Raw genomic sequence first — 26617 nt, 5'->3', positions numbered from 1 at the left:
ACTTCGTATATGAACCTGTTGGGCAAATATATTCCAGTTTGTGGTATTCACTACTGATAAATACTTGGAATAGATTGTCTCATTCGAAGTTTTTTGTTTGTTTTCTTGTTTTTTAATTTTGACATATCTGCTCTAAACAAATCATATTTTATTTAAGAGAGAAAGTGTTACTTTTAATTACATATATTGGCTACCTTGAGAAGATGTAGATGGTGTCTAACAGCAGTGTTGTCGTAGCGATTCGACAGAGAAGCTTCTCTCCGAGTTTCCATACTCCTTTGTGAATCAGTCTAGTGTGTCACGAGTATACTATAAAAATGGTTTCTACTCTTTTACAAACGTAGGGTCTATCACTGTTCATAACAAGTATTATCATACCACAGTTTCTCATGCATCATTTTAGATTTTCGCTATAACTTACATTTGAAATGTTAATTTCTGCTTCAGAAGCTTCCTTTATTCTAAGGTTTAATGTGGGTTGATCTTAAGCTCCTGAAAACCTTGGTCCAGGCAAGCCTAAATGAGATAACAAATCATGTTACATATTGATCTTTTTATGTTTAATGTGTTGCAGAGCAAGTTCACAATGTAACTTGATTAAATATCTCTGTTCTGGAGAAGCTCCCAACTGGAATAGCAGGATTCTTGCAGCTGAAAATTAAAGCTTATTGGCAGAGCTATGTGGGAAGCTTAGATGGCATTTACCCACATTATTAATGGTTCTCAACAGTTCCTTATTTTGATAAGTATGAAAATCTCACACTTTTTTTTTTCCATGGTTATTAAAATCTTGGCTGGCATACTGTCTCAAAGCTTAATTATATTCGAAAAGTTTCCAGCCTGCTGCATATACATGAAATTACATCACTGCTTCAGTTCCTGCTTATTTTGCTCATAAATGATACCTGTCTATTAAAGTCAACAAAATTACCTGCACGAGTGTAGCTAAGTGATTGTCCCAGCCTATCTTTGGAAATGAATAACTGCAGGTTTGAAATAGACCTCCAGCAGAAAAATACCTTTAAAATACAACAGAAGTATTTCTGCTGTTGTCCTGCTTGTACAATCACAAATAAAAGGTGCTTAAACTATTCAGAACTGAACTAAAATGAAGTAGAAGGAATTTTCAAGATCTTTCTATTTTGTTTTAGGAGATGTGAAAAAACAAAATGTAACATTCAGGAATTTGGTTGTGTTTGGGTTTTTTTGTTTGTTTGTTTTTCGATTGTTGTATATGACTTTCTGAATGTAATATAGGCCTAAATTCAATGGCCAGGCCATGATTCAGAGTTTAAGCAATGCACTGTATATGTCTTGTCATGTCTTCTGTGGGTTGTTCTTAGGATTTTACCTGGGGGGAGGGAAGATCCAAAAAAGAGGGAGGAACTTCAGCTTGGATTATGCCACTACAGTTCCATGTAGCATTTCACAGTGCATTGCCAAAGGGAAATTGTTGTTCATTGGTATCGGTGAAAGTTTCATTAAATCACTAGTATAGAAAATTCCAGTGTATACAGTTCTAAACACTAAAAAGTAAATCACCCTTGCAAATTACTTGACAAAGTAGTTATGAAAGGGAACAAGCTAGTATATTTGTCTACTAAATCATTATATACTTTCCATCTCATCATTGGACTGGATTCATTTTTAAACCCAAGTAATGATCGTGCAGTTTGAGACCAGATATATAAATGGTTGCCCTGGCATAGATCACCTGTTTAGCACAACTCAGCCTGCAAATATCTGTTCTCTCATAATTTCCTTCTATAAGTAGAAAAATGTTTTTTTGGGGGGGGGGGTGAAGGGAAAGCGGAGGCTTCACTGGATGGTCGTAGATTAAACTTAATTTATAACAAACGGTTTAGGATGGCTAACTTCACCAGGTGATCTGACTGAAAATCTCCTGTGGTAGAAATGCACTTTGTTAGATGCATGACAACCTTTTTTCATTCAGTTGTCATATCCTAGCAACACTTGAATACTGTCTTCTAATCTCTTGAAGTAGATTTGAAACTGAAATTTATTTTCATGTCTTTAACAACAAACTAATGTTATTAAAATTCTTGTTTTATGTTGTCCGTTCTTAAAATCAAGGCAAGGTTTTGTTGCGTCAGAAATTACCTGACAATAAATTCCTACTACAAGCAAAGAGAATTCAATAGCTGTCCAAAATAAGTTTTGAAATCATTAACTTGGTATTCTAAAATCTGCATTTATTTGATTTATGTTCTAGGCAACTGAGTTGCATACACTCACTCACAGCCAGAGACCTTTTCCTTGACAGCGCTTGCCACAGTGGGCTGAGAGACCTCGGCTGTTCTGTGTGTGTATGCACACTCAAGCCAAGCAATATGCTTCAGCTGTACTTTAAACTTCACTATGAGAAGGAACACTAAGATTGCTAAGTTTACTTCGAATAGTTAGGCTGTAACAAACACACTTGTCCATGCCACATTTTTTTTTATAGCTGCTGAATTATTTGACTTGTTAGTCATAGCATGCATACACATTGCTTGTCAGGGTTAACCATTCATTCCGGGCAAAAATCCCATGCTGTACTGTGAAGTGCCTTTAAATACTATATTTGTCTTTTTTTTAATATAGCCTCTTTATTTTTCCACTTTAAACTTTCACCACATTAAAAAAAAAAAAAAAGGAGTCTACTTTTTGTAGAAAAGATTTGTTGAGACTACTTATATGTGGACTTCCAACATACCTAAAAAGCAGTGTGCTTGTGGAAGTAAGTTGTGAAGCCCTGAGGTACCAAGTCTGATGTTGCTAGGATGCCTCAGACTGATTATGCATCTCCCTATAAACAACCAGCACAGCGTGTTGAGTGTACCCCTATTTATTTTGGGAATTTGGCAAAATGTATCGTCCAGAGAGGGGATTTCCATAACTTCTGGGAGCCACAGTAGGATGAAGTGGTGTCATCCTTAGATTATTATCAGTGAAATTTTTAAAGTTACTTTAAGGTAGCAAGTTTCAGTCACAGAGAGGAAGAAAATGTTTCCACAGACAGAATAATGCATGTGTGGGTGTACCTGGCTCTGTTTTATAGGACTTCTGTTGCCACAGCAATAAAGCTGAGGGGGAAGAAGGGCTAGAAAGACAAGGACCATGAAATAAAGCAGCAACTTACAGAGAGCATTTAACCGGAACAGCTTTATTGGGTGGAGCACAATTTCCAGGAGTGACTGGTAGAGCAGGGTAGTAACACACTGGTGTAGCAGCTAACCTTTGTGATGGAGGTGCCTCAGTGGAGAGCTGCTTGCCTCTGTGCTGCCCCTGCTCCAGTACCTGCCCATTGGTTGTAATATGCCTGCAAAGTGGCAGTGGCCATTTTTCAGAAGCTCTGGACTCACAGGTCCTTCTTGAGCTGTGTACCAAGAACTAACTTGCAGATCTTCTGCAGTCTGATGGCCAAGTACACTGCCATCACCCATAAGTGATCCTGCTCATGGTAGTACCTGATTAGATTTATAAGACTTGTAGATTGGGGGCAGGTTTAGCTCAGCTGGTTAGAGCATGATGCTGCTAATGCTAAGGTCATGGGTCCAGTCCCCGTGTGGGCTATGCTGAGGGTTGAACTAGATCTGCAGAGGTCCCTTCCAACCTTACCRTTCTATGATTCTATGATACATAGTGATGGAGGCTTGTAATGCAGTGAGGAAGGAGCTTCTGTACTTTAATTGCAATTCCTATTGCAATTTTGATAGCTTATGAGGAGCTTTCCTTAGGTGGTATTATTGCAGAATTGTATCACGCTCTTTATGGGATCCACATATCTTCCTAGCATAGGGCAAAAATGTTGTCAAAAATAAATTTCACTAATATTAAATGAAACTGAACTTGAAAGGCCCATAAAACCACAGTGTACAGGAATGTAGTGTGGTTTGTTTTAAAGAGCAAGAGAGCTTTTGTTACCTAGATCTATGAATTTGATTCTTCCCATATCTGACAAAGCAGGTGGTAGAGCTGGTTTTCCAGGTTTATGCCTTTATTACATACCTATATAGAAAAAAAGCCCGTTTATATTAAAGAAAATTGACTTTAAATTTCATACCTCATGTACTTGTAGTACTAATGGAGTGTTTTATAAATGAGTATTCTTTATTTCATGGGTATTTTGCACAAACTAGATCGCATAAAAGAGACTCTGGAGAATGGATGCTACCAGGAGCAGAGAGAGGTTCCCAATACTGAACAGCAAAAGAGGGTGCCTCAGCAAAATGACCAGTGTGGTCAAAGGTGATTGGCATGTGTTAGGAATTTTCTTTCAATGAGAGATGATTGTGCATAACGAATGCAGGGAAACTAAGTGTTTGATACTATTAAGGAAAGAATGGACAAGAATCACATATTACTTCTGAATGGATTACCTGTACCAAAATGAATGTATTGATTTAACAAAAAATGGGAAATATATCCTGTCCTGAACAGCTGCAGGGCTAACTATTACAAAAGAATTGGGTAAGTAGACAAGTTCCTTCAAGCATGCACAATTGAAGAAATTTACCATGAATATCTTCTGAGACAACTTCTTAGTGGAAATGGTGCTGGTGACATAAAATTGCATCTTCTTTACAGCCTGCAGGATACAGAAATACTTAATCCGAGCTTGCTGCTGCCTTGCTTCTGTTGTGTTATCTTTCCAGGCTGTAGGTTTCTTTTCAGACCTTTGAATCCTTTCCAAACTGTATCTCTGTATAGCTTATTCCAATAGCGGTCATGAAAACAGTATGTAGGTGTTCCAGCTGCTTTCACTATTGCTGCATATTGTTGCTAAACAAAAATCAGAGGAATTTTTCCTATTGCTACTCTCTGCTAAGAAAAGGAAAGTTTTTATTTTGCAAGCTTTGTAAGCTTTCTATACATTCTATGTATTTTGAAATCTTAGCATGCTTCACTTCCTTCTTATTTAGGCTACCTATTGCAATGGCTGGATGTCTGAGCTAAGGAGAGTTGTAAAAGAATGATTAACTATCAAGAACAATAGCTAGCTAAATAGGAATGCTGGTTGTTCATGGCTGTCAGAAGGGCAGACTGACTGATAGCTAACTGTTGGCAGACAGGTCCTGGGTTGAAAACATCTGAGTACTTCTTCACAGAGGAGTACTTTGTGCAGGTGTTTAAGGAATTCATCTTTGATATCTTGAATTTCTGCTGCTACTGCTCATTGTCCAAAAGCTACAGCAATATCCCATCTGCCTCTCTGTGCTAATCAGCTGAATGCAAAAGTAGCTGTTCTGCATAACTTTCTGTTTCATTTTTGTCCCTGAGATGTTTCTGTTGTCTGCCTTTCACAGGTACAGGATGAGGAAAGATTTACTTGTAGCAGCCTGTTGGAGGAAAGCTCTATGATGATTAGAGTCCTGGCCCGTATTTTCTTGCATTTCATTTACAGTACTTTTAAAATTAACTCAGTAAGAGCAAGGGTAATACTATCAAAAAGAAGGAACTGGGAGAAATTAGGGAGATGGTGGCTGGTAGTAGCATCCCATAGTGCATGGTGAGAAAAATCCCAGAACCTGTAGATCAGAGCAGCCCAGCATGGGAGATCTGCTGTGATTGCTGAGCATGTGATTAGCACTTATGCAGTGCTGCATGGATGCAGTGATTCCAAAGTAGCTCTACAGGATTAATAAAGCTGTGTGGAAACAGTGCTTAGGCAGAAATTGTTCTGCATCAGTTAATGGAAATACAAGAGACCCAGAACTGCTTTCAGGTTGAGACTTGCCCTTAGTTTGTGTGATTAACCCTATTAGGTGTCTGATGTCCTTAGCTTTAAAGGAACCTAGGAATGAAGGCTATTTGCAAAGTAGTGGAACCTGTTTTTCAAGGAAATAATCTACATTTCATTTCTTCTGAAGAATCAAAGGAAGATTTTAAGTTTCAAAAGATGCTGCAAAACTGCATATCCTCCCCCATAAGCACTTAATTTGTATACTAACACTTTCTGGATAGCCAGAGAAATGCCTAGGACAACTACATGTGTCTCCACAAAGCTGAGTTAAAGCTAAGGACAAAGCTACTTACATTGCTGAAAAGCATAAACAGGACCTTCTAAAGGAACTAACAGTGCAACATCTTATTTGCCATCATGAGATCTGTCACATTCAAGTGCTGTCCTAGGACTGTGTTTGGCCTATTACACTGCACAAGGATAGGAAAATCTGTTTGCATTTTTGAGGGGTAGATTGTTTTGGTTTGTTCCCCCCCCCTTTTGTCATTGGCATTCATCTTTGAAGATTGCATTCACCATATCCATATTTACTATTATAGATGGAGATTTGTCAGATGATAGTTCACCTACTTAGATGCCCTTTGTTCATTTAAACATCTGGGCCCTAGATGACTTTTTGTGAATAGACTATCTGGGTGGTTGTATGCTAACTGATTCCAAATACGGATTCTGCTATGCTGACCCACGATGATTTCCTAATGATAGTGTATGGGTAGAGAAACAACTCGCAGCAACTTGTGAAAACAGTACACTGTGTGTCTACTTCTGAATATAGTTGCTAGCAGTAGAGGCAGTGAATGTTGTAGATAATATTCATTAGAAGACTTTCTTTAGCATATAATATTGCCATGGAAACAAACTTATTTCCATTTAAAACATCTAAAATATTTTAGTGTGTTAATTATGGTTTTGACTTCAGATGTGGGTACACTTCAATAATTATGACATTCACTTGGGAATTTGTAGTAACTGTATTAACAATAAACACCAATTGCAGATGGTAGGTAGTTCAAAATAGTATAACTAATAAGAAAACAAATTATTTGAGTTTGAGAATATTAAGAATAACTGCCATGTGAGTGAGATCTTAATTCGTTGTTACCATTTAAATGTAAAAAAAAAACAAACAAAAAACAAAACAAAAAAAAAACCACACACACATTGCGATTTGTTTACCTTTCCAAATATTTTAACTGCCTATCTGGTGAAACCTGTCAACTGAGTAGCTAAAACTCTCCCACCCATAATTACTAGCCCTCCTCAAGAGACTTAGTCTTCTACTGCTCAGTTCAGTGACACTTGCTGTTAACTTATTTAAATGCAGTTATTAGGCACCTTTGTTGGAGAATTTGAGATTTTTTTTGAATTTAAAAACCCCTAGAATCTAATAGTTATTCTGTGAAATAAAGCAATATTCAGCTTTTCAAATTCTCTTTTAATAGTTCTTTTTGCAAAACTAATTATTCCTAACAGTAAAGCACCACATCTATTCAAGATGAATATACTTAAAGCAATGACAAGAATCTTGTTTGTTCTGAAAGCTGCCTAATATTCCAGCCATTTATCGCTTCTCATGGTCAGGTATAGAAGATTCAACTTTGTAGTGATTTGAATGGAAATATACATGCTTGTGCCATGTGCTTGCTCAATTTTTTTCCCTATGTGTGTGTGTGCCCCTTTAAAAATGATGTTTTGAAAATAGCAATGCACACTGTAGCATTCAGCTACATTGCAAATTTGCACCTGCCTCCCCCGCTTCATTTCATACACTGTGGCAACAAGTGGGGTGAGTTTTCAGGATACTATTTCCAAGCAAACAAAAAATTATCTCATAATGGCATTTTAGAGAAAATTCTGTAGTAACCTGGTTAGTAATGTGCCATTTGGATAATCTTAACCTTTATTAACAAATAACTACTCATTACATTTTGTCATGTGATGAATTCCTGGCCAGATACATGTAGTTCTTTTACAGGTAACCTGAAATTCCAGTTGATTACATTTTGCATAATAGATACAAATATCAAATCATGATTTATTGTTACATTGTATTAATTCTTAGTATAAAGAAGTTAATTAGACAGATGCGACCTTAAATCCTTTTTTCCCTACTTTTTTCCTTTTTCTCCTACTTTTTTTTTTTTTTTTAACATGCCCTACATACTTATCTCTTACTATTTGACATGAATATTCAAGATATACACTTACTTTGGATAGTCTGACATAGTTCATGTTTGGGACTAACTTACTTCTTAGAGTTTTCCTTGATTTGAAATTTGAATAAGATCTGTGTCTCCAGATCCAAATAGGCATCCTACTAACACACATAAACAGCAGCATAATCTAAAGTAACTTTATGCATGAGGCCAAAAAAGAAATTTCCCTTACCTGAGGGAGAAGTTTCATTCTGGACAAAGATGCAATAGGTATATCTCAGGATAAAGCCTATGTTCAAACCTGCATGCCTCAAGGAGCTTCCAGTGGAAAGGTTTCCTTTTATGGGCTTATGAGAGGGAATGCCCCAAAACAAATTTGGAGATGTAATTACTTTTATCTGAAAAAAAGATTCTAGAAGGAGAAGGTACTTACTGAGTGAGGTCTAGCCAGGCATATAAAGACAATCATCTCTGGAGGAGCTGAATATTAATGACTAAAGATGAAAAATGGATTTCACTATAATCTGTTTTTCCTCAGATACAACTCTTGTCTTTTGCTCTTTGTCCAGACTGCAAAGCAGAAAACAAGTCAGCCGTGAAAATGTACTTTCTCTTGCGGCAGTTCTCTGATTGCTGAATATTTTTATTAGAAGCTGCAAGCTAGAGGGAGGAAAAGAGGCTGAAGAGATGACTTGACTGTTGCTGATGCTGTGCTGTTAGTTTTGGTAGTTAAAGTGGTAGTTACCTGCTCTTAATGATAATCTTCTGGAATACGCATAGCTTTGGGTTTTTTATTTTTACTTTCTGAAGGAGATCCCCAGCTTTCATAAATTTTCTGGTTACTGTGGTGTGGTAGTACAGTTGGCATATGGTGAAGCAAATCTTTATTGCCCCCTTATGACAGTCTTGCCTATGTGTCACTCAAGCATTCCTACAGCTATCTGACTGGCCAGATCAAGAAGTTGAAAACTACCACTTACCAAAACACTCCACTGGGATTAACTTTGGATCTGGCTGACCACAGGCTGTGTGAACATTCATGCTCCCAAGAGGAAAGGACAGCCTTCTGCAAGTGGATCAGACTGTGAAATCATGCCCTGAAACAAACCCACTGGTAATAGCATTCAAATGAGGAACGCTACCTTGCAGCCCTGGTCCTGATTGTATCCTGAAACTGCCATGGCTGTAATACACTTTTCTTGTGTTCTCCAGTACTTTCCAACTCATTGTCCTTTATGCTTGTGGACAGTTAGGCGTACATGGACCACTGAAGGAGAAAAGAAGTTTTTTGGAAACATTCTCAGTCAATGCCTTTTTCTCTTTTCTCTTAGAAGTGAAGAAGAAAGCTGGCTTTATCACTCCAGTGCCAGGAGGGGTAGGACCTATGACTGTTGCAATGCTTCTGAAGAACACACTCATAGTTGCTAAAAAGCTCATTTATTAGAGCACGCTGGCTATCTTGAAAGAAGAATCCAAGTTGTTCTATTTATTGATACACAAAACATTTATTTTTTACTACAAAGATATTTATTTCTACATTTTATTTATTTTTTCATGTAAAGTATATTGAACCTGGTGGTTTACAAAATGTTAAAATACTTTGTGTTACCTCCTCCTGATTTATTGTGAGCAAAAATGAATCAGAGAGTGCAGCCTTTCCAGATATGTTATTGTTGATCAACTGTGTGTGTGAAAATGAAGAACAAAGCATGATTTACAAATATACATGTACATCTGGGACTGTGGTGCAATTTACAAAATTAGTTAAGCATGGGGGACCCTCTGTTGATCAAGCTGTGTGAAAACTAGGTTTCAGCATGCTTGGTTTCTTTTGAAGATATGATTTGGGTTCCTCAGTCATGAAGCAATCTCGAGTAAAATGTGAAATTTTTAATTCCTTGGAAAACACAGCAGAAATCTTGAATCTGTAAGGAGTGAAAAATTGGAGTCTGCGTTTCAAATTCAGGCAGTAATGTTGACATGAAGACAGATGTTCATTACACATCTTAAAACTGTCATGTATGCTTAAACACCATGGACTAAATTCTGACCTTAAGTGTATACAAGAAGTACGCATGAATAAGTGGCTAGAACTGAGGCCTGAACTGTTCTTTCAATATTTTAATTTATGACTGACAAAATGTGTTAGTGTATGTTGCCCTTATCCCACAAAAAAAAGCTGTGAATAGATAACTGAGCAGGATCAGGACCTTTATTAATTAGAACGTAATTTCCAGTACTGTGGAAATATATTATGTATAACATAAAAAAGAAAAGAAAAAAGCAAGAGTTGGTCCAGGATGAAATGTTTCTATTGGATTTTAAGTCAAATACTCTCCTATGTTATGAGATCACATTAAGGATTCTTAGTTCCTGTTGCAAGACTGGGTCCTATGAGTTCTTGACCTCATTATTCTACTGCTTACAAAGGACTATGTGAGAATAAGAAGATGCCTGCTCTAAAAAGAAAATAAAAGCTGGGAAGGATGATCATCAATAATTTTTTTTTCACCTAAACATTTAGTTCCAAAGGTCAATCTAGAATAGTTTAATGCAATATAAAAGTTGGAGTGGAGTTACTGGTGAAAAGTCAGTTTGATGTAGTGTATGCCTATTAACATGAAGAACCTACTGCAGTTCCCACCGAAGTTATTGGGAATCAGATTGGTCCATCACCTTCAAATTTTTATCTCAGTTGGGATAACCTTGATTTATTTTAATCAAAAGCCTTTCATGTTTGCCAGTAGATTATAGATTGCCTGAAAGGAAGAAAAATGAAGTGTGGCTAAATACTTCTTCCATTCAACAAAAAAAAATGTACTTGCTACAATAAAAAATATAGAGCTTTGCTTCTGTACTGATTGTTCTTCTGATGGTCTTTTTTAGAGTTTTGTTTAATGCAGATTTTGCAAAGGAGATTGACAGAATCATTTCTAAATATATGAGCCCAGTCTTGCAGATGTTTGCTTATCTGTTTAAATTTGAGCAGTGGTATAAATTTTAGCAGTATGAGGGCATATGAAGATAATACACTAGCTGGTCAATCTGTTGTTGATAAAGGAGGAATAAACTTGATCACTGTTATGCTAGTATTTTTGCTAGAAATGTGTTAAAACAGGATTTGTGGGGTTTTTTATTACTCTGTTAGGAGTGGAGTGTTGGAGGATTTTCACTAGTTGGTCATTACCGTTTTTCAGCTGTTTACATTGCTGTCCTAGATTCGTGTTCAATTTGTTTATTTTAAATAAAATGTTCTCTGCGTTTTTGGCAGAATAACTATTTGCGCCATTTTGCTTGTGTCACTTGAATAAGTAACTCCTCCATATCTTACAAACAGTTTATTTTGCATCTTCAGCTCTTTTTCTCTTTTCAGTCCTCATGGATGAATTAGTATTGCACAAAAGTAGTAAAATTGAGGTTTTACTTGACTGTATGCTATATTCAGTGCTGATGGACACCTATGTGCGAATATGTTCTTCATTTTGGCAGCTGTCACAAGCCTGAAAAGCATGCTCACGTACTGGAGCCTGGTGAGGTCTGATCCAGGCATGGATGCCCTGTGGCAGATAGTGGCACAGCCTCATCCACTGAACCCTTCTCACAGGCATACCGCACCCAGCTCTATTGCCTAATTGTGAAGCCACCTCTTGGATTCAAGTAGGATTAAGTTCCCATTGTGTATTTATGTGTGTTGAAAGCAGGGCTCGTGTGATTTACTCCCTGCTTGGGACTGACAGCAGAGGTTATCCAGGTAGGCATGAACATTGACAGCAATGTGGAGAGTACAGAAGCTGCATGCTATCAGGGTGCCAGCATGTGTTTCGGGCTACCTAAGGAAGAGAAAAGCCTCCTGGAATGCAGTCCATAAACAGGAGAACACTTAATTAAAACATGCATAACTAGCTTGTGTTTTTCCTAAACTTCTAAAGTGGTTAGATCACTGAGGAGTGTAGAGGGATAAATTCCAGCTAACCAGTTTTTAGAGCATCAGAAGATTTTGCCGAAAAAGACAAAGACATTGTGAAATGTTTTTACTGCCTGGAGCTCGCAGTTGGAAAATGAAAGTTGTTGCTAGGGTAAAGTTGCTAACTTTGCTTGGGTGAGAGTTGAAAATCGCTGTTCCTACATTTGTCAGAAAGGCTCAGTTCAGTAGCATTCAATCTGCTCTAGTGTATCTGGCTGCCTCTATACCATTTGGAGGGACCATTTCGGCTCCACAGCAGCATCCTGAATACTGATAGTCCTTCTAGAAGTAGTGTAAGACCTACATTGCTCAGGGAAAGAAAGATCACATTCATTGCAATGCACCACTTTTGGTTTTGTTAACTTTTGTTTTGCTGTTTTCTGTGGATCTGCTCTGGCAGATACGAGATCTCTCCTTAAAACTGTAACTTTGCATGCACGATTATGCCCACAGGTAATAGGAAACTAGAGTTTCAAAAGAAAACCTGATCCCGCTGCTAGATAATAGCAGTTTCCTAAATAAATGTGTGGTTGCCTCGAGGCTTGAGGTTGTTGCCAGTTGCACCTTTTTTTTGATTGGTGAGAACAGCAGATGACGCTTCATGGTATATAAGTGCAAGAGAAATCACGAGGAGCACAGATAAGCAGAGCAAACCAGTCATCTGGAAAGAAGAGTTGAGAAGGTGTTAAAGCAGCTGCTTGCAATGGCATTTGGAATGCTAATCTATATTTTGCTGAAAGGTAGGATTGGAAGAGGTTTTTCCATGTCATAAAATACAAGGCTTTACTGAACAGTAGTTCACTCCTTCTGAAATAAGCAGGGGATGGGGGCAGGGAAAAAAGATATGAAGATATTGTGAAGCTTAATTATTTGAGTTATTTTAAGCCTGGATGAAATTTTAACTGATAGGGTATAATTCAGTTTCTTTTAGAAGAAACTGCTTTGACCAGTAAGTAGGTGTAACGTTGTCTGTAATACATTACGGGTACCTGTGTGATAAATTGCATAAGGTAGTAGAATTGAGAATGGAATGGATATGTATTTTGGAAGTCTGCAAATAACAGTTTGTTTCTCCACAATTGTAATTATGCTGTGACAAAAGGAGGTTTGAGGTGAGAACCCTGCAAAAAGAACTGTTATTGTTTTGCTGCATTACATCAGAATTGTATTAAGTGGGTACATGTTTTCTGGGTGAAATGAACCTTGAATAGACATGCTGAGTTTTTCTATTACAGTAAGCATCTATTTGCATTATACAGCAATGGGGGCACTGAGTGAAGAGTCAGCTATTACCATTTCATCCCTCAGCACAGAATTATGGAATAACTGGACAAAAAATGATACTGAAGGTATTTCTTTTTTGTTATGTTTGTTGTCACTGAAAAATGTGGATTTTATCCTGATCATAACTGCCTTAATGCTTCTGCCATGCATGCGATGTTGAATTGTGGTATTTGTTGCATATGTGAGATGAGCTGTTTTTTTTCATGGAGCCTTGAAAATCTCTCTGAAGTAATAGCTGTCACAAAGCTGGAGCAGGCTCGGCACTTACCAGCTRACAAACCAAGTCATAACTGGAAAAGGGCTACTTGGAGTAGATCCTCTGCACTTTTGATGGTCATTTTTGTTACTTTTAACTAGTGCTTGGTTTCTGAGTTTCTGACTATTAGTTCTCTTTAGTCTGAATCTTTCTGTGCTTAAGTGAGAATGCAGCAAATGCAACTTGAAATGCAACTTGCCTCTCATTACTGTTATTCAGTAGTTTCTTTGTTGCAGTTTTGCTTTGGGCTATCACAGGTTCCACAGCCCTTCTCAGCATGCTAGCTCTCTCGTTTCTTTCTTTTTCTTTTCCGAATGAAATGTGAACTCAAGCTATTTACCTGCCAAGATCTGAGACTAGAGCGCTGTGTTTATCCTGCAAGCAGCATTCTTGATGTTACTTCAGATGCTAGTGATGTCATTACTTTCTGGAGAACAGTGCAATTTGGAACTGAGGTTTTGGCAGGTCAGTAAAGAAGGAGAGAATTTTAACCATGATACTTATTAATGTCTTTGTACTTTTGAAAGAATGTAAATATGCATACAAATCATCTTCTGGTAATTGTAAGTCATCTCAGGATGTCTTAGAAGCTTTTTTAGTAGATACATAAGCTTTTTATTTTCCTCATAATTCAAAACAAGCCAAACTACTGTTCCCCCCCTTTTTTTTCTTTTTTTGTCTGTAGTTTGTCATACTGGTATAATGTTACAGATACATTCATATGTACTTGTGTGTGTGTGTGTGTGTGTAATGTATATACACACACACATACTTACATACATATGTACACACCTATAAGTGTAAAGTCAAAGATGATCATTTTTCAGTGCAGTAGTTTCATGCATAGTACTTGTGGTCTGGCTTAGTGGATTTATCTGTGATGTGTTTTTTCCAGAGTTACATGCATAGCAAATAGTGATATAACAAAGTAGAAATGTATGTCATGACTCCTTAAGTAGCCTGTTTGTGTCATATTTAGAAAGCAGGAGTTATACATCATATTTTAACAAATAAGAGGTTTGTTTATGTGAACACAACTAGGTCTGCAGTTGTCTCATTTGCAGTTACACTAGCTGCACTTGTGCATATCGGCTAGATGCTTGCACTTTTAGCTGAGTGTTCTCTCAAAGCTAGCAACACAAATTCAGACCATTTGAGCGCACACTTGCACATTCTGTTAAAGGTATATGTAGTTAGACCTTTTGTATGGCCACTGAAAAGATAGGAAACAGTATTTCCAGAAAGAAGATTAAAAAAAGAAAAAAGAAAAACACTTAGAGTGCCACCAAAGAAAGTGGCTATATCACTATAACCTGTTCTTGCAGCTTCTATTTCTATACCAGTGAGGTGTATAATAAGTTGTAGTTTGTAATCAAAGCTCAGTAATGCTGGATTCTAAGAAAACTGATGCCCAAGTAAGTATCTCTGGAGGAGTTGGCAGTTTTTTGTCGGATTGCAAGTCCTCTGGGGACCGATGTGCAGTTTATGGAAAACCATTAATTTCTAGTCAGTGAACGGTAAATCCATTTGCCTCTCATGTACTGGATCATCTTCAATTGCCTTATTTTTTGTGTTGTACAGACTTTACTTATAACCACTGCTGAAGTAGGGTAGCTTCAGGCGGCATGGTCATCCAGGGGAGAGGTTGCGGAAAGGATGTCGGAGGGGCTGACAAGGCACAGATTAAGAACCTGAGGCATAGTTTCTGCTAAAGAGAAGGCATAGTTCATGCTGAAGGGGGATTTTGCAGTGAAATGATCAGGCAGGAGGTAGAAAGGCTAGGAAGGGCTTAGTTTTACTGCAGAAACGTGCAGTCCATTCATTGCCACGATCTGCTTCCTGCACGCAGCCTGTAATGGCAGTCCTGAACTGGGGCTGACCCCTTTCCTCCCCCTTCTAACTCTCTTGTTCCCCCTCTCCCAACACACCATGCTTGAGCGCTGAGCTGTAATGGTCTCAGTGGCTTACTCTTTTTGTCACTAGTCTGTCAGTTTTAGCGTACCCAGGTTTCCGAGTGCCTGTCGTTTTGATCTCATGTCAGATCTTGCCAGGTGTATCTGTTTGAATGACTCAGTGGCAGGCAACTGTCAAGTGCTTACACAGCATGCTTTTTTTTCCCCTCATGTGACTTGAAAGGGCATATGGATGTGTTTGTTCAACAGCTTATTTAGTATCTAGGTGGATAATGTGATATGAATTGTCATTATGTTTTGGAATGGATTAGATAGAAAATCTTTGTTTTCAAGACTTATCATTCTTTTAATGACAATTAAAAGACAATTATTTCTATTTTTGCAATGTCAAAATACTTAGCACCTAAAATTCTTGCGTGTTCATTGCAGATCTGACCTTGCAACCCACACGGAACAAAATTTCACTCTTGATAGTGAAGGAATGTATTGTTCATTTGTGGCCTGCATGGCAAGATGTTTGTCTCAAACACTTTCTAGACAAGCTTCTATTCTAGGCAAGTTTCTATTCTAGGCTGACCTTGGTTTCATATGGCAATATTAATTTTGATTATACTCAGGGGAAGAACGCTTGCATACTTAGGCTAAGCAATTTTTCCTCTAGAAGTCGGTAGGTGAAATACTGCCATCTCTCGGAAGAAATGGAATAAATCAAAACTGAAGCAGAAGAGATGTTTTGCTGGTGTGAATACATTTGGCTGAGGCCTGGATAGAGGTTGTTGGGGAGTCCATACCTTTTGACATGTAAATTTGTACATTCCTCACTTTTTTTCCCCCTGTTATGTTTAAGGCTTATATCCTCCTGTTATGTAGTACCCTGTTTGGCCTCCATTGTGCTAAAACTGTGGTGCTGATCTGTTGGTGCACGAGTGTTTGAAGAGAAGCATAGGGAAGTATAAAGGTACTGTTTCCCATTTTCTGAAGCTGTTGTCTGCAGAGCTCTGTCTCCTGAGATGGTCTGCAGTATTCCCGAGTCAGCCAGAAGAGTGCTAGAGCTTGTGTGTATGTAGCCCCAACTCTTCTCTGTGCAGAGTACATGATTCAAGGCTAAAGATGTGTCTGCCCAATGCAGGGCTTTTTAGAGTAGAGGTCTTGCACTGGTTTCAGCATCTGGGGGTGATCTAGCTATAGCAGTATAGAGCTCAGAGTTGGGAGATGCTGCATGCAGTTCTGGTCTGCAAGCTGTTTGAGGCATTACAGCATGTGATAGAGATAGGGCTTAAGTCTCAGCATGTCCTTCAGCGTATATGTATTGCCACATGATTACTAAACCAGAACTGTGGCTGCATTATTAAACCAAAACTGTGTGTAGCATTATATTCCTAGGTTTAGGGCTGCCTTTTCCACAGAGTAAAGAGGAACTTCTGAATTTTTTTCTCAGCCCAAAGAAGTTTCCTTTAAATGACGACATGTTTTTCTACCTGAGTAGCTTTTTCTGAGTAAGCCTACAAACTCTTTGCAGGAAGAAGACTTCTGTTGTTTCTCATTCTCTGTATATCCCTTCACAAGTTGGGAATGTGATTTATCTTTCAGAAAGATTTTAGAGCAAACTGTTTTCAACTTGTTGTTGTATGATCTGAGTAATAGTGATAGCCTCAAGCCTCTTACTTGTCCAAACTATTTGATTCACAACTGAACTTGCAAAGTGCCCTGAAATGCAGGCCTATGGGTTTAGACTAGAGTAGCTGTTTCCCATCACTTGTCAACTCTTTGAAGCAGCTTGCATATAGGAAGAAGAAAAGCTTACCTACATGAATGCACAGGGGAACGCCTGCCATGAAATGACTCCAACTGAAATTTGGTCAGGAAGTTGGGGGATTAATATTGTTACTCCTGAGAAATATTGACCACATTGAGCTGACCACAGCAGGCCAGGACAGTCTGAGGCTTACATCTCTGACATTCATTCTGTCAACTCAATATCTCCAAACCTTGATTCACTGCTTACTCAGAAAGGAAGGTTTCTGCTCACTGCACTGTTGTTTAGTCACTTTGAGCAGATATTGTCACCCTCCTGCCAGATTATTTTTCTTGTGGTCATAACTGAAAGCTGATTTTGACATATGCTCAATTAAGAAATAACTTTTAGACATCACTAAAACAGGCTCCTGAAATAGTAGAGTATTACTTGGACACTCCACCCCATCAGTGATTATTCTAATTGGGGGGAGAGACCAGTTCAAACAGATACTCCTTTGACTGTGAAGCATTTGAGCTTTCTCTTTGTTTGCCCCACCCCTGCTCCTGTGACACGTTGATGCTGGGCTCTGCACTTCTTCTGCACCCCAGAGTACATCACTCCTGGACTCAGACTCTGCTCTATCAGCAGATAACACTGATGTAAGATTCCAAAGAACACTTTGGACTTTTATTCTCATTTGAGTTTTTGTGATTGGGAATAAGCTAGTCATTTTCTGTACTTTCAGAGCAGAAACTTGCTTACTGACCTGGATGCATATGAGTTTTGTCCAATTTTAGAAACATGGAGTTGCTTGCTTTCAGATGGGGAGACCATCTGGGGAACCTTGGTGCTTATAAACATAACTGAGCACTCAGCTAACATTTGACTGTGCAGAACAGATAAAGAGATCAATCTCATCATTCATAGCTCAGTTATTGCTGCAGAGCTGAGGGACAGGAATATTAGAAATGCAGTAGTCTTTTGTCCTTTGATGGGGAAAAGAAAAAAGGAATTAATACATCATTTGAATTCAGCCTGGGAAACATACTGAGATTCATTCAATGCTGTCATTGCATCCTAAACCCCAATGTTCTTGGGGATTGCTGTTCTGATGGATTGCAGGTTGGATAATGCTGATGTTATGCTGGAGTCAATCTTCCATAATCTTTCTTATACATGCTCCTCAAGAGGAAGTACTTCAAGCGAAACTTGTATGTGTTTTCTCTAAAGCCTTGTTGAAATGTCTAAAAAACTCATTCTGCTTAGCAGTGTCTGAGCTGGCTTGCAAGATATATCACAGTAAATCTGTGTGTTATGTGTCTTTCTGCAGTAAATGTCTGTCCCTCTTGAATTGTGAAAAATTTTTTAAATGATTTGACTTTTTCAAAATGTAACATGGCATTTCTTTCCCTTTCACAGTAGACTACACAGAGCAACCAAGGCTCTTGAAGCTTATGCAAGCCTGTCTTGAAGAACATCATAGCTATTGTATTAACGGGCTCTGTGCTTTTCACAGTGAACTGAAGAAACCCATATGCAAGTAAAGAACACTTTATAAATACAGTTCTTAGAGAAGTTAAAACAGGAGCTTTATTTCTTTGTCTGCTATACATTATTAATGTAATGTGACTACTTTTTAGGAGAGCACAACTTTTAAGTGCCAGTGAAGTACTTACAGGCTTAAATTTCGGCACATCCTTGAGCGCTGTGCTGGTTTAGGACTGTTAATGAGACAGTAGGGCCATGCCAGTGTAAAACCAAAGAAAGAAGATTGAAAATACACAGTTTTCTAAATTGTTGATTTGACAGCATCTCAAGTGACAATTGGCATTAAAGGATTCAATTTTCAGAGGTGCAGTGAAGGGGCGAGAACTTCAAAGAGCACAGCTGCAACTCCATTATTCTGCAACTGGTTGCATACCAAGCCTAGACCTTGGTGTATACTTAGAATTTTCTACCTCCATATTGGGCAGCTCTGGCCATGGCAGATGTTACAGCAGCTAAGGATCAGCAGAGAGCACAGTACTCTTTGTCAACACTCTCTTGGATGAGGATATGTTTAGACTACATTTGCTGCTGTGACTGTAGTGCTTGAGCTAGCTTTAAACTAGATAGACTGGGACAACAGGTAGTCTCAGGGGAGCTAAGAGGTTCTGACTGAGCACTAGATTCAGCTTATCCTACTTTAGACTCCTTCTATATTATTTAAAGCTGATCAAATCCAAAATGTATTTCTGGAATATATGGCAAAAGAAGTTTTGTATAATTTTGTTTGATGTATATTTGTTTTGTAGGTGCCTTGCAGGTTATAATGGAGAGAGGTGTGAACACTTAACACTAAATTCCTATGCACATAATTCTTATGAACGCTACATTGCTGTGGGAATTGGTATAGGAATACTGACCAGTGGGATACTTGCTATCATCTACTGCTACGTAAGAAAGAGGTATAGAAGATAGGTAACCTTTTGATTATTTTCATGTGAATTTTGGTGGGGAGGAAAGCTGTGCAGAATTTTATGAGGGAACTGGCAGTGTTTTCTTGCCTCTGTTATTCATCTGTTGTGTGATCTTAAAGTAGCTACACTGTTTCTCTGTTTTTCTGTTAGCCAAAAGGATAAAATAACTGCAACTGCTCAAAATATGAGTTTCATTGAGGCTACTTAAATGAGTTGGGCAATTAGATTTAGTTTTGTTCAGACTACAATGGTTTTAGATTTGTCTGATTAAAATCAGTCACATTATCCATTTTAGATGCAGAAAATTGAAATCGCCTTACAAAGTCTGCGTGGGTGAGACTGCATTGTGAAGACCTGTCATTGGGACATTTACCAACTTGTCTGTAAACTAGCGAAGGTTTCGATTTGGGAGGCCATCCTGCACCATCTAGCAGGTATCTCAGCCTCACTGATGAGGTGAGATAAAGGGAATGGCACAGCATGGGCATAAAGGAACTCCTGTAGAACTGATGGGCTCCATTCACTTTTGAAGAAAGATAGCAACCTTTATTAAAGATTAGCAATACGAGCAGCTCGCATCAGCTGAGGATACTTCCAGCCTTCTCAGCACTCTCCTGCGGTTCACATTTGCTGAGGGAAGGACTGATTTGTTTTAGTCATTTCCAGTCATTTCAAGCCCTAGCAGAGTATTCTGGCCTGGTCGTCTTCCCACTCCTCCTCCTTTCCTTTATTTTTTCCTCTGATGGAAAAGCACAACCTGTCTCATAATGGAATTGTTTTCTGAACATCACATGCTGACGAGGAGCCACCTGGGTTCTTCTTTCACAAACTCTGATGCATATGTGCCTGGATCAACAGCCCTCTTCCAATACTGTACGTATCTCCAGTGGACTAAGCAGAGTATGGGCTTTCATTGCCATATGGACAAAATTGTAAAACGCTAAGGAAAATATATGGTCCTCAGAGACTTACGTAAAAGTAAGAATAAAAATTAAACAGTTTCTGGAAAATCAGATCATGAGATCTCAGGGCATTGCAATTTCTTTCAATTTTGACAAGCAAAGAAATTAGACATCTTTATCCAAATGGATATTGAGTGTGCTCGCTGACAAAGAACTTATATAACAGCTCATCAGAGACTCAAAACCATCAGGCAAAACGTTGCCTTCCTGGACCGTGATTTCAGACTAAGACTCCAGTTGCAAGGGAAGCTGAATTTTTGTTATGAAACTCCAATATAGCTTTGTCTAGGAAGCAAACTCACTCCATTCTCACAGTATGTGCACAATATCACCACTGAAATAAGAAAGAAATCATAGAATGGCAAGGTTGGAAGGGACCTCTGGAGATCATCTAGTCCAACTCTCAGCGTAGCCCCATACGGGGATTGAACCTATGACCTTTAGCAGCACCACRCTCTAATTAACTGAACTAAACCTGCCCATGTGACTGCAGGGATTTTGTTCTGCCCTCTCCTGACAGACTACTTATTAGATACTTAGGGTTTTGAGGTTAGTTGATTTATTTGTTTTTTACCTTGCCTGTGCAGAAACACCAAGGAAACACTAAGAGGAAGGAAGAAAATTGGTTCTGAAGACTGTGGCACTAACTGTGGTTTCTCACTGACGTCTGGAGTATTTACCAGTGCTGATGAGACTGGCTTCAAGAGATTTTCATTTCTACTACTGCACGTTATAGACACATCTGTTTTGCTTACTCATCTATGAGAAAGCAGCAGTTAGGTACCTCAGAAACCCTTGGAATTCATATGGGTTAACGTATGCTGCTGAGTTTGGGTGCCTTCCTCTAAAACTAAGTTTGTTGGTGAGCTCACTTTTAACAAAGGATGTGCATCATTTGTTTAAAAACCTGAGTATTTGTGAGCCTTTCATGGTAATGGTGAAATGTGTATGAATGACTGGGGGCTTGAAAGGGGAAATGCACATTTAGCACTTCAGTGGTCTGATACACTTGGCTTCTCACACAGGGGGATCCTGGTCAGTAGCTGAGTTGTCTCAATTCTAGATTGATACTAATAAATAATAACATGTCACACACTATGTGGTTGGACTCCGTGTGCAACACAGGAGCCAGCAGCAAGCGCATACACTGAAAGGACTGTTGGTGAGGAGCTGAATGGAGATACATGCCAGTCCTTTCCTTTATGCATTGACATGAGCATTTTCCACGATGCATTGAATTGATTTCCCAGCTCTCAGCCTATTCATTTTTTTCCGTCTCAAGATAGATCTTCAGATCTCTGTCTTGTTTGTCCCTTCCATTCTCCTGACCTCGTCCTTTGTACCTACTGAAAGGCAAATTCTGCACTCCTTATTTTTAGGTCAGGTTTCAATAGCTGCCCTCATGTATTCTGTGTTATATATAATGTAGTGAGAGTACAATTAGATCCTAATTAAAATACACACATACATACACACATGCATATACATACGCACACACACTCTGCTCCCCCTCAACAGACACTGCAGTGAGATACGTATTAGAAATGTGCATGTAGTGAGGATTCTCACACAGGTGAGAGATTTTTTTTCTTGTCTGTCTCCCATAGCTAGATAGACTGAAAGAGAAAAAGCCACAAAACTTTTGGCATATGGGCAGATATTCTTACCCGAGAGAGTTATCTCTTCGTACACTCACATTGTAAGTGTTGCATTCAATTCTGGTGGAACAGTCCTTGGGCACCAAAGAGGCTGTTTCTTGGAGGAAACACACAGAGAAACACAACTTTTTCAGGGCTTCAGGAAGTACTTACTGATTACAATGAGGTGCTGTGTACCGAAAGAAACACACACTGACTTTCTTTTTAAGGTTGGTTAAGCATACAAACATTTGGAGGCCTGAAATGCAGACACTTAAATAGTGGGGAGTTTTTCCAGTTTGTTTTCTGGTGCAAGGCAGCTCTGGAAAGGCTTTCTGTCAAAGTTAGCTGTGATTTTTCTGCTAATTGAAGAAAAGCTCATGAGGGAAATGCCAGATGAATCCATGTCATGCAAAATGGACTTTGACAGTATATGTGTAAAAGGAGATGAAAATGGAAGAATAGAAGGAGGAAGAGAAATGAGATCTTTGCTTTATTCTTCTGTTTTCTCTTTCCAAGCAGTGCTGAGGCTTTCAAAAATGGGTTCCTCACCACCATGGTGCTGTATGTTCTAGGTACTAAACCGTGACGTTTGAGCAGATTGCCATCTCCATAGACATCCAGGGCTGGTGGCACTGATGACTGCTTTCTCCATCACTTGCCAGAGTGTTTACAGGCTGTAGCCTGTGTGGGAGAAGAGTGTTGTCACTGCTGTTTTAAAGGATTTCATCAGGCCCAAGCTGTGTTTGAAGCATCGCTGCATGAATGAATCACTCAGCTGTTTCACACAGCGACCCTGCCGAGGAGGTCTGCGCTGCCTCAGACTACTTCGTGGAGTGAGCCGTGCTGAGCCCTGCCTTGATAAGTGACAGATGCTGCTGGGCTAGTATTGTGTGTTGCTGCTTACAGGGTAGAATTTCCTGCAGAACTGGCAAGTCAGAGGATCAGGATCATCTTTCCCAGCTCATTTGTCAGGCTTCAACTCCTCCTCTGATGGCTTAACAAACGGAAAAACAAAGTTGTTCATCTCAATAGCTGCACATGCGAAAAAAAAATATAATTTCAGGAGGAGACCCTGTGTATGCATGTGGCTCCAAGGCAGTCCTGCATCAGGCTTGTTGGGGCACTGCCTAATTAGAAACAAGAGAGACACTAAGGACTGGGAGCTGCTGCTCTGAGTGTCAGAGCACTTGCCCTGTGTCTCATCCTGGCAGCTGGAAGCCGAACTGATGTGTTTTCCTACAGTGCATCTCTCAAGATTAGCTCTTCTTAAGCCACCCAGCCCCTCCCTTGCTTCGCTGGCATCTGCCCTCAACATCCACTTGTACTTTGTTGCTAATGCTTGACTGTGACTTGGATACCTTCCCTGAATTTGACTTCCATTTTCTACTGAGGTGCATTGCATGGCCCGCAGTTTCCCTAATCTCAGCAAAGTCATTTTAAAATGATTGGATAGAGGCTGTGGAGAATATGTCTGTCCTTGAAAAATGCTACTTTTACTCTTGAGTGGTGGATCGGTGGCCGACATTTGGAGCACACGCCGTCCCTGTGAGCAGTGAAAATTGTCTTATTGCCTGCAGGATGTGCTGTTCATTGGCAGCGGTGCGCGTGATCTCACATGTCTGCATCAGCACTCTGAGCTGCAGAGGCATAGGAAGGAGCTGGCCCATCAAGTCCGATAGCCAGTCAGCAACTACAGACAGTGCCAGAGGCTTCTGAAGAAGGTCTAAGAGATCTGGGGGCAGGCAGGCAGGTAGGAGAGAGTTTTCTCTCAGAGGTTTTCTCTAACCCTCTGTAACCAAAAACATGGTTTGCATAATAATACCGCAGTGTTTCTGCTCCTTCCCACTTACTGTGGCAACACAGCTGCTGCTTGTGTGTATTAAAAGAAGAACCTGATTTGTGTTAATGTGGCTAGCACAAGCTAACTAGTCTATAGTCTGAGCATAAGTACTGAGTTGTGTCCAGAGAACCAGCTGTGAATCTGCTTGTTTACCAGTGGCTCTTCATTTCCTGAAAAAGTCACTTGACTGAGCAATATTTCATATGTTTCTGTCATTCTTTACACCTGCTGTGTGTTTTACTTCATTTCCAGTGCATGAGATACACTTCAATTGGAAAAAATCCCACAAACATAGAGAAGTCTAACTTTGCAAAAGAATTAATTCAATAATTAAGTTCCTAATAGCTAGTTATGCCTGAAACTCATAGTCTTTAATGAATTTCTCTTTAGAGGATTCCTGTGAAGCAAGGCAATGCTTTGGGGATGATGTGCTGAGGAGAACTAAGGCCTAGAAAACTCACATGAATGTGAGGCGTCAGGGTATCAACTCCAGGTTTGTAAAACCTTTTCATAGTGCTGTAGCCAATAGACTGTCCATCTTCTAAGTCTGTTAAGATACGGTTAAGACTCACTTGCAGTGTTTAGAGAGAGGAAAGAAGAGAATGAGCTGTTGTTGATAGGATGAAATTTGGAAGGCCAAAAAAAGGGGTGGTTTTAATATTAACCTCAACTCTGTATTTTGTATGACATGAAGACAAGCCTTAAAAAAAAAAAAGAAAAAGAAAAAGAAAAACTTTTGCAGCTGTTCAGAGAATGACCATGACAAAATGTAAGTACTTGAAAAATGATAGTTTGTGTGGTGTAGATAAATAGTTTGAAGGTTATATACAGTTGACTCTAGCCCATCATGAGTAGAGTCTTGAATAGTCTTATTTATTTCAGTGGCTCCTGACATGGAAAGGAACTGTTTCATGGCACTAGGAGAGCTGAGTCCAGCCCTTTGAAAAATATTCATGAAAAATTAGGAGTGGAGGAAAAGTGGAACGGCTGTTGCTTACATATCAAGGGTCTGGTAGCTCAAAGACATGAATGAGTAACTGTACCTGCCTTCAGAGATACTGCAAGTGCAATCTGCACAGCTCAGTGCTCTGTGGCTGCTCTGCATTTCAGAGCTCTGAAGGCATCTGCAGTTACATGTGTGAGACACATCATGTCATTAGCCTTGATCTAAAGAGAGAAACACCTGCAGAGGTCCCTAGTGTACTAAAAATGGAGGAAATTACTCGAGACTCCCTATTTACAACACAATTAAAAAATTGCAGCCAGTGATTAAAGCTCAGTATATGTAGTCATTAATAATCATGACAGCAATAAAGTCTTGTACTGTGACTAGACTTTAGGCTGCTCCTACTCTCGCAGAATTGAACGAGAGCAGGAGCTGGCTCTGTAAAAAGCAGCCCTTAGCAAGCTAAAGGAACTGCCGTAGCACAGTTGACACCACTGGCTGATGCAGAAGAGGAAGGTGTTTATTGTGGTATTGCTTGGAGCAGCTTTGGTATATGCTGTACAGATGCAAAGAGGGAGGCACTGCACTTTAGAGCTTACAGCTTTTTAGGCATCTCACTTGGCTGCTGGATTTAGAAGCTGGGGCACAGACTGTTTTTGATGGAAAGATGTTTTGACCTAGTTCTGTATGCCCATTGCCTGCATAGGCAATCAAGYTCCTAAATGAGACAGTAAAGTTAGATATCTATAGTTAGAAAAGGTAAATACCTTTTTTCAAAGAGATCAGGTGAAACAATGAAGAAAAGGGAAATCACCTGATCTAAGTCATGTGAAGCCTGAATTTGGTACAGACCCTGGATCTTTGGTCTACCCATCCAAGACCTGGGTGACTGCTTCTTTTCCCATCTGCAGGCCAATGTGTTGCCTTTTTACTTACGGAAAGCATCGGTGGAGACCAAAGGTTGGAAAGAGAACAGAGGATAACTCCCTGCTGAGGCAGGGTTGTGGGTTGCTGAATTCAGTGGAAATCTTACTAGACTGAGGCCCAGTTACACAACTGGCCAAAATCACTTGTTAGGTTGGTTGAATAAGACTCTCAAAGACAATTTAGGGTAAAAACTATTTTAAATGCTCATCCGCTGACACAAAAGGATCAGAGGTATCTAAATCTTTTTGTGTCCAAGTCCAACATTGAATCATTTAAAACTAATGTTAATGAAGACTTTATTTTGAATTTACCTGGTGAAAGTATGCAAACAAGTTTCCTGCTAATGATTACCTGTCTACATTTTTACCAATATTTTGTCCATTCCTTTAAAAAGCAAAAATATAGTTTGCTGTACTTTGAAGACTTGGTATTCAAACTTCAAGCTGTGTGTCCTGATTGTAACTGAACAAAATGTAGCATGATGGTGTTGCCATTGCCCGATCRAATGAGTAGGGAATTATATCCAAAACACAGGCAGATGTGTGCAAAGTTTGTGTTTGCTTTTCCCTAACATGGTTTTATTCCCAGTGAATTTGAGAGCTCTTGGAAAGCAAACATAGAAAATGAAAGAAAACATGTTGTAGGTGTGAGATAGGCTCAGTCTAGATGCTCTTCATGGCTAACTCTATGACAATTAAACTTGCAATTACTCTCCTGGTTCAATTTTTGACTGCCTTTACTTTGGTGCAGTAAAAACCCATTTTTTGCCCAGGAATGTCTTAGTGG

At 39.1% G+C, this 26617-nt stretch overlaps 1 protein-coding gene across 4 annotated transcripts in view; it reads left to right on the top strand.

The window, feature by feature from the left end:
• The window catches only part of LOC146596304 (bifunctional methylenetetrahydrofolate dehydrogenase/cyclohydrolase 2, mitochondrial-like), a 59043-nt gene that overhangs the window by 28245 nt on the left and 4181 nt on the right, over positions 1-26617 (top strand). Inside the window, exons 1-6 of one of the 4 annotated variants that reach the window (XR_014895762.1) lie at positions 11332-12606; positions 13126-13215; positions 18477-18597; positions 19352-19504; positions 19812-23868; positions 24349-24451. Coding sequence is in view for 2 of the 4 variants with exons in the window: in XM_085304095.1 (XP_085160221.1) it covers positions 13126-13215; positions 18477-18597; positions 19352-19504; positions 19812-19866 (419 nt within the window). In the remaining 2 variants the exon portion in view is untranslated. Of the gene's footprint in view, positions 1-9233; positions 11207-11331; positions 12607-13101; positions 13216-18476; positions 18598-19351; positions 19505-19811; positions 24127-24348; positions 24452-26617 lie in introns of those variants that run through there. The other 3 variants (XR_014895761.1, XM_085304095.1, XM_085304096.1) reach the window with 3 other exon arrangements.

Source organism: Rhea americana, unplaced genomic scaffold, assembly GCF_003343005.1.
Source record: "Rhea americana isolate MKP2758 unplaced genomic scaffold, rheAme1 scaffold_203, whole genome shotgun sequence".
Lineage (NCBI taxonomy): Eukaryota > Metazoa > Chordata > Aves > Rheiformes > Rheidae > Rhea > Rhea americana.
This window is presented reverse-complemented; position numbering and strand designations above follow the sequence as displayed.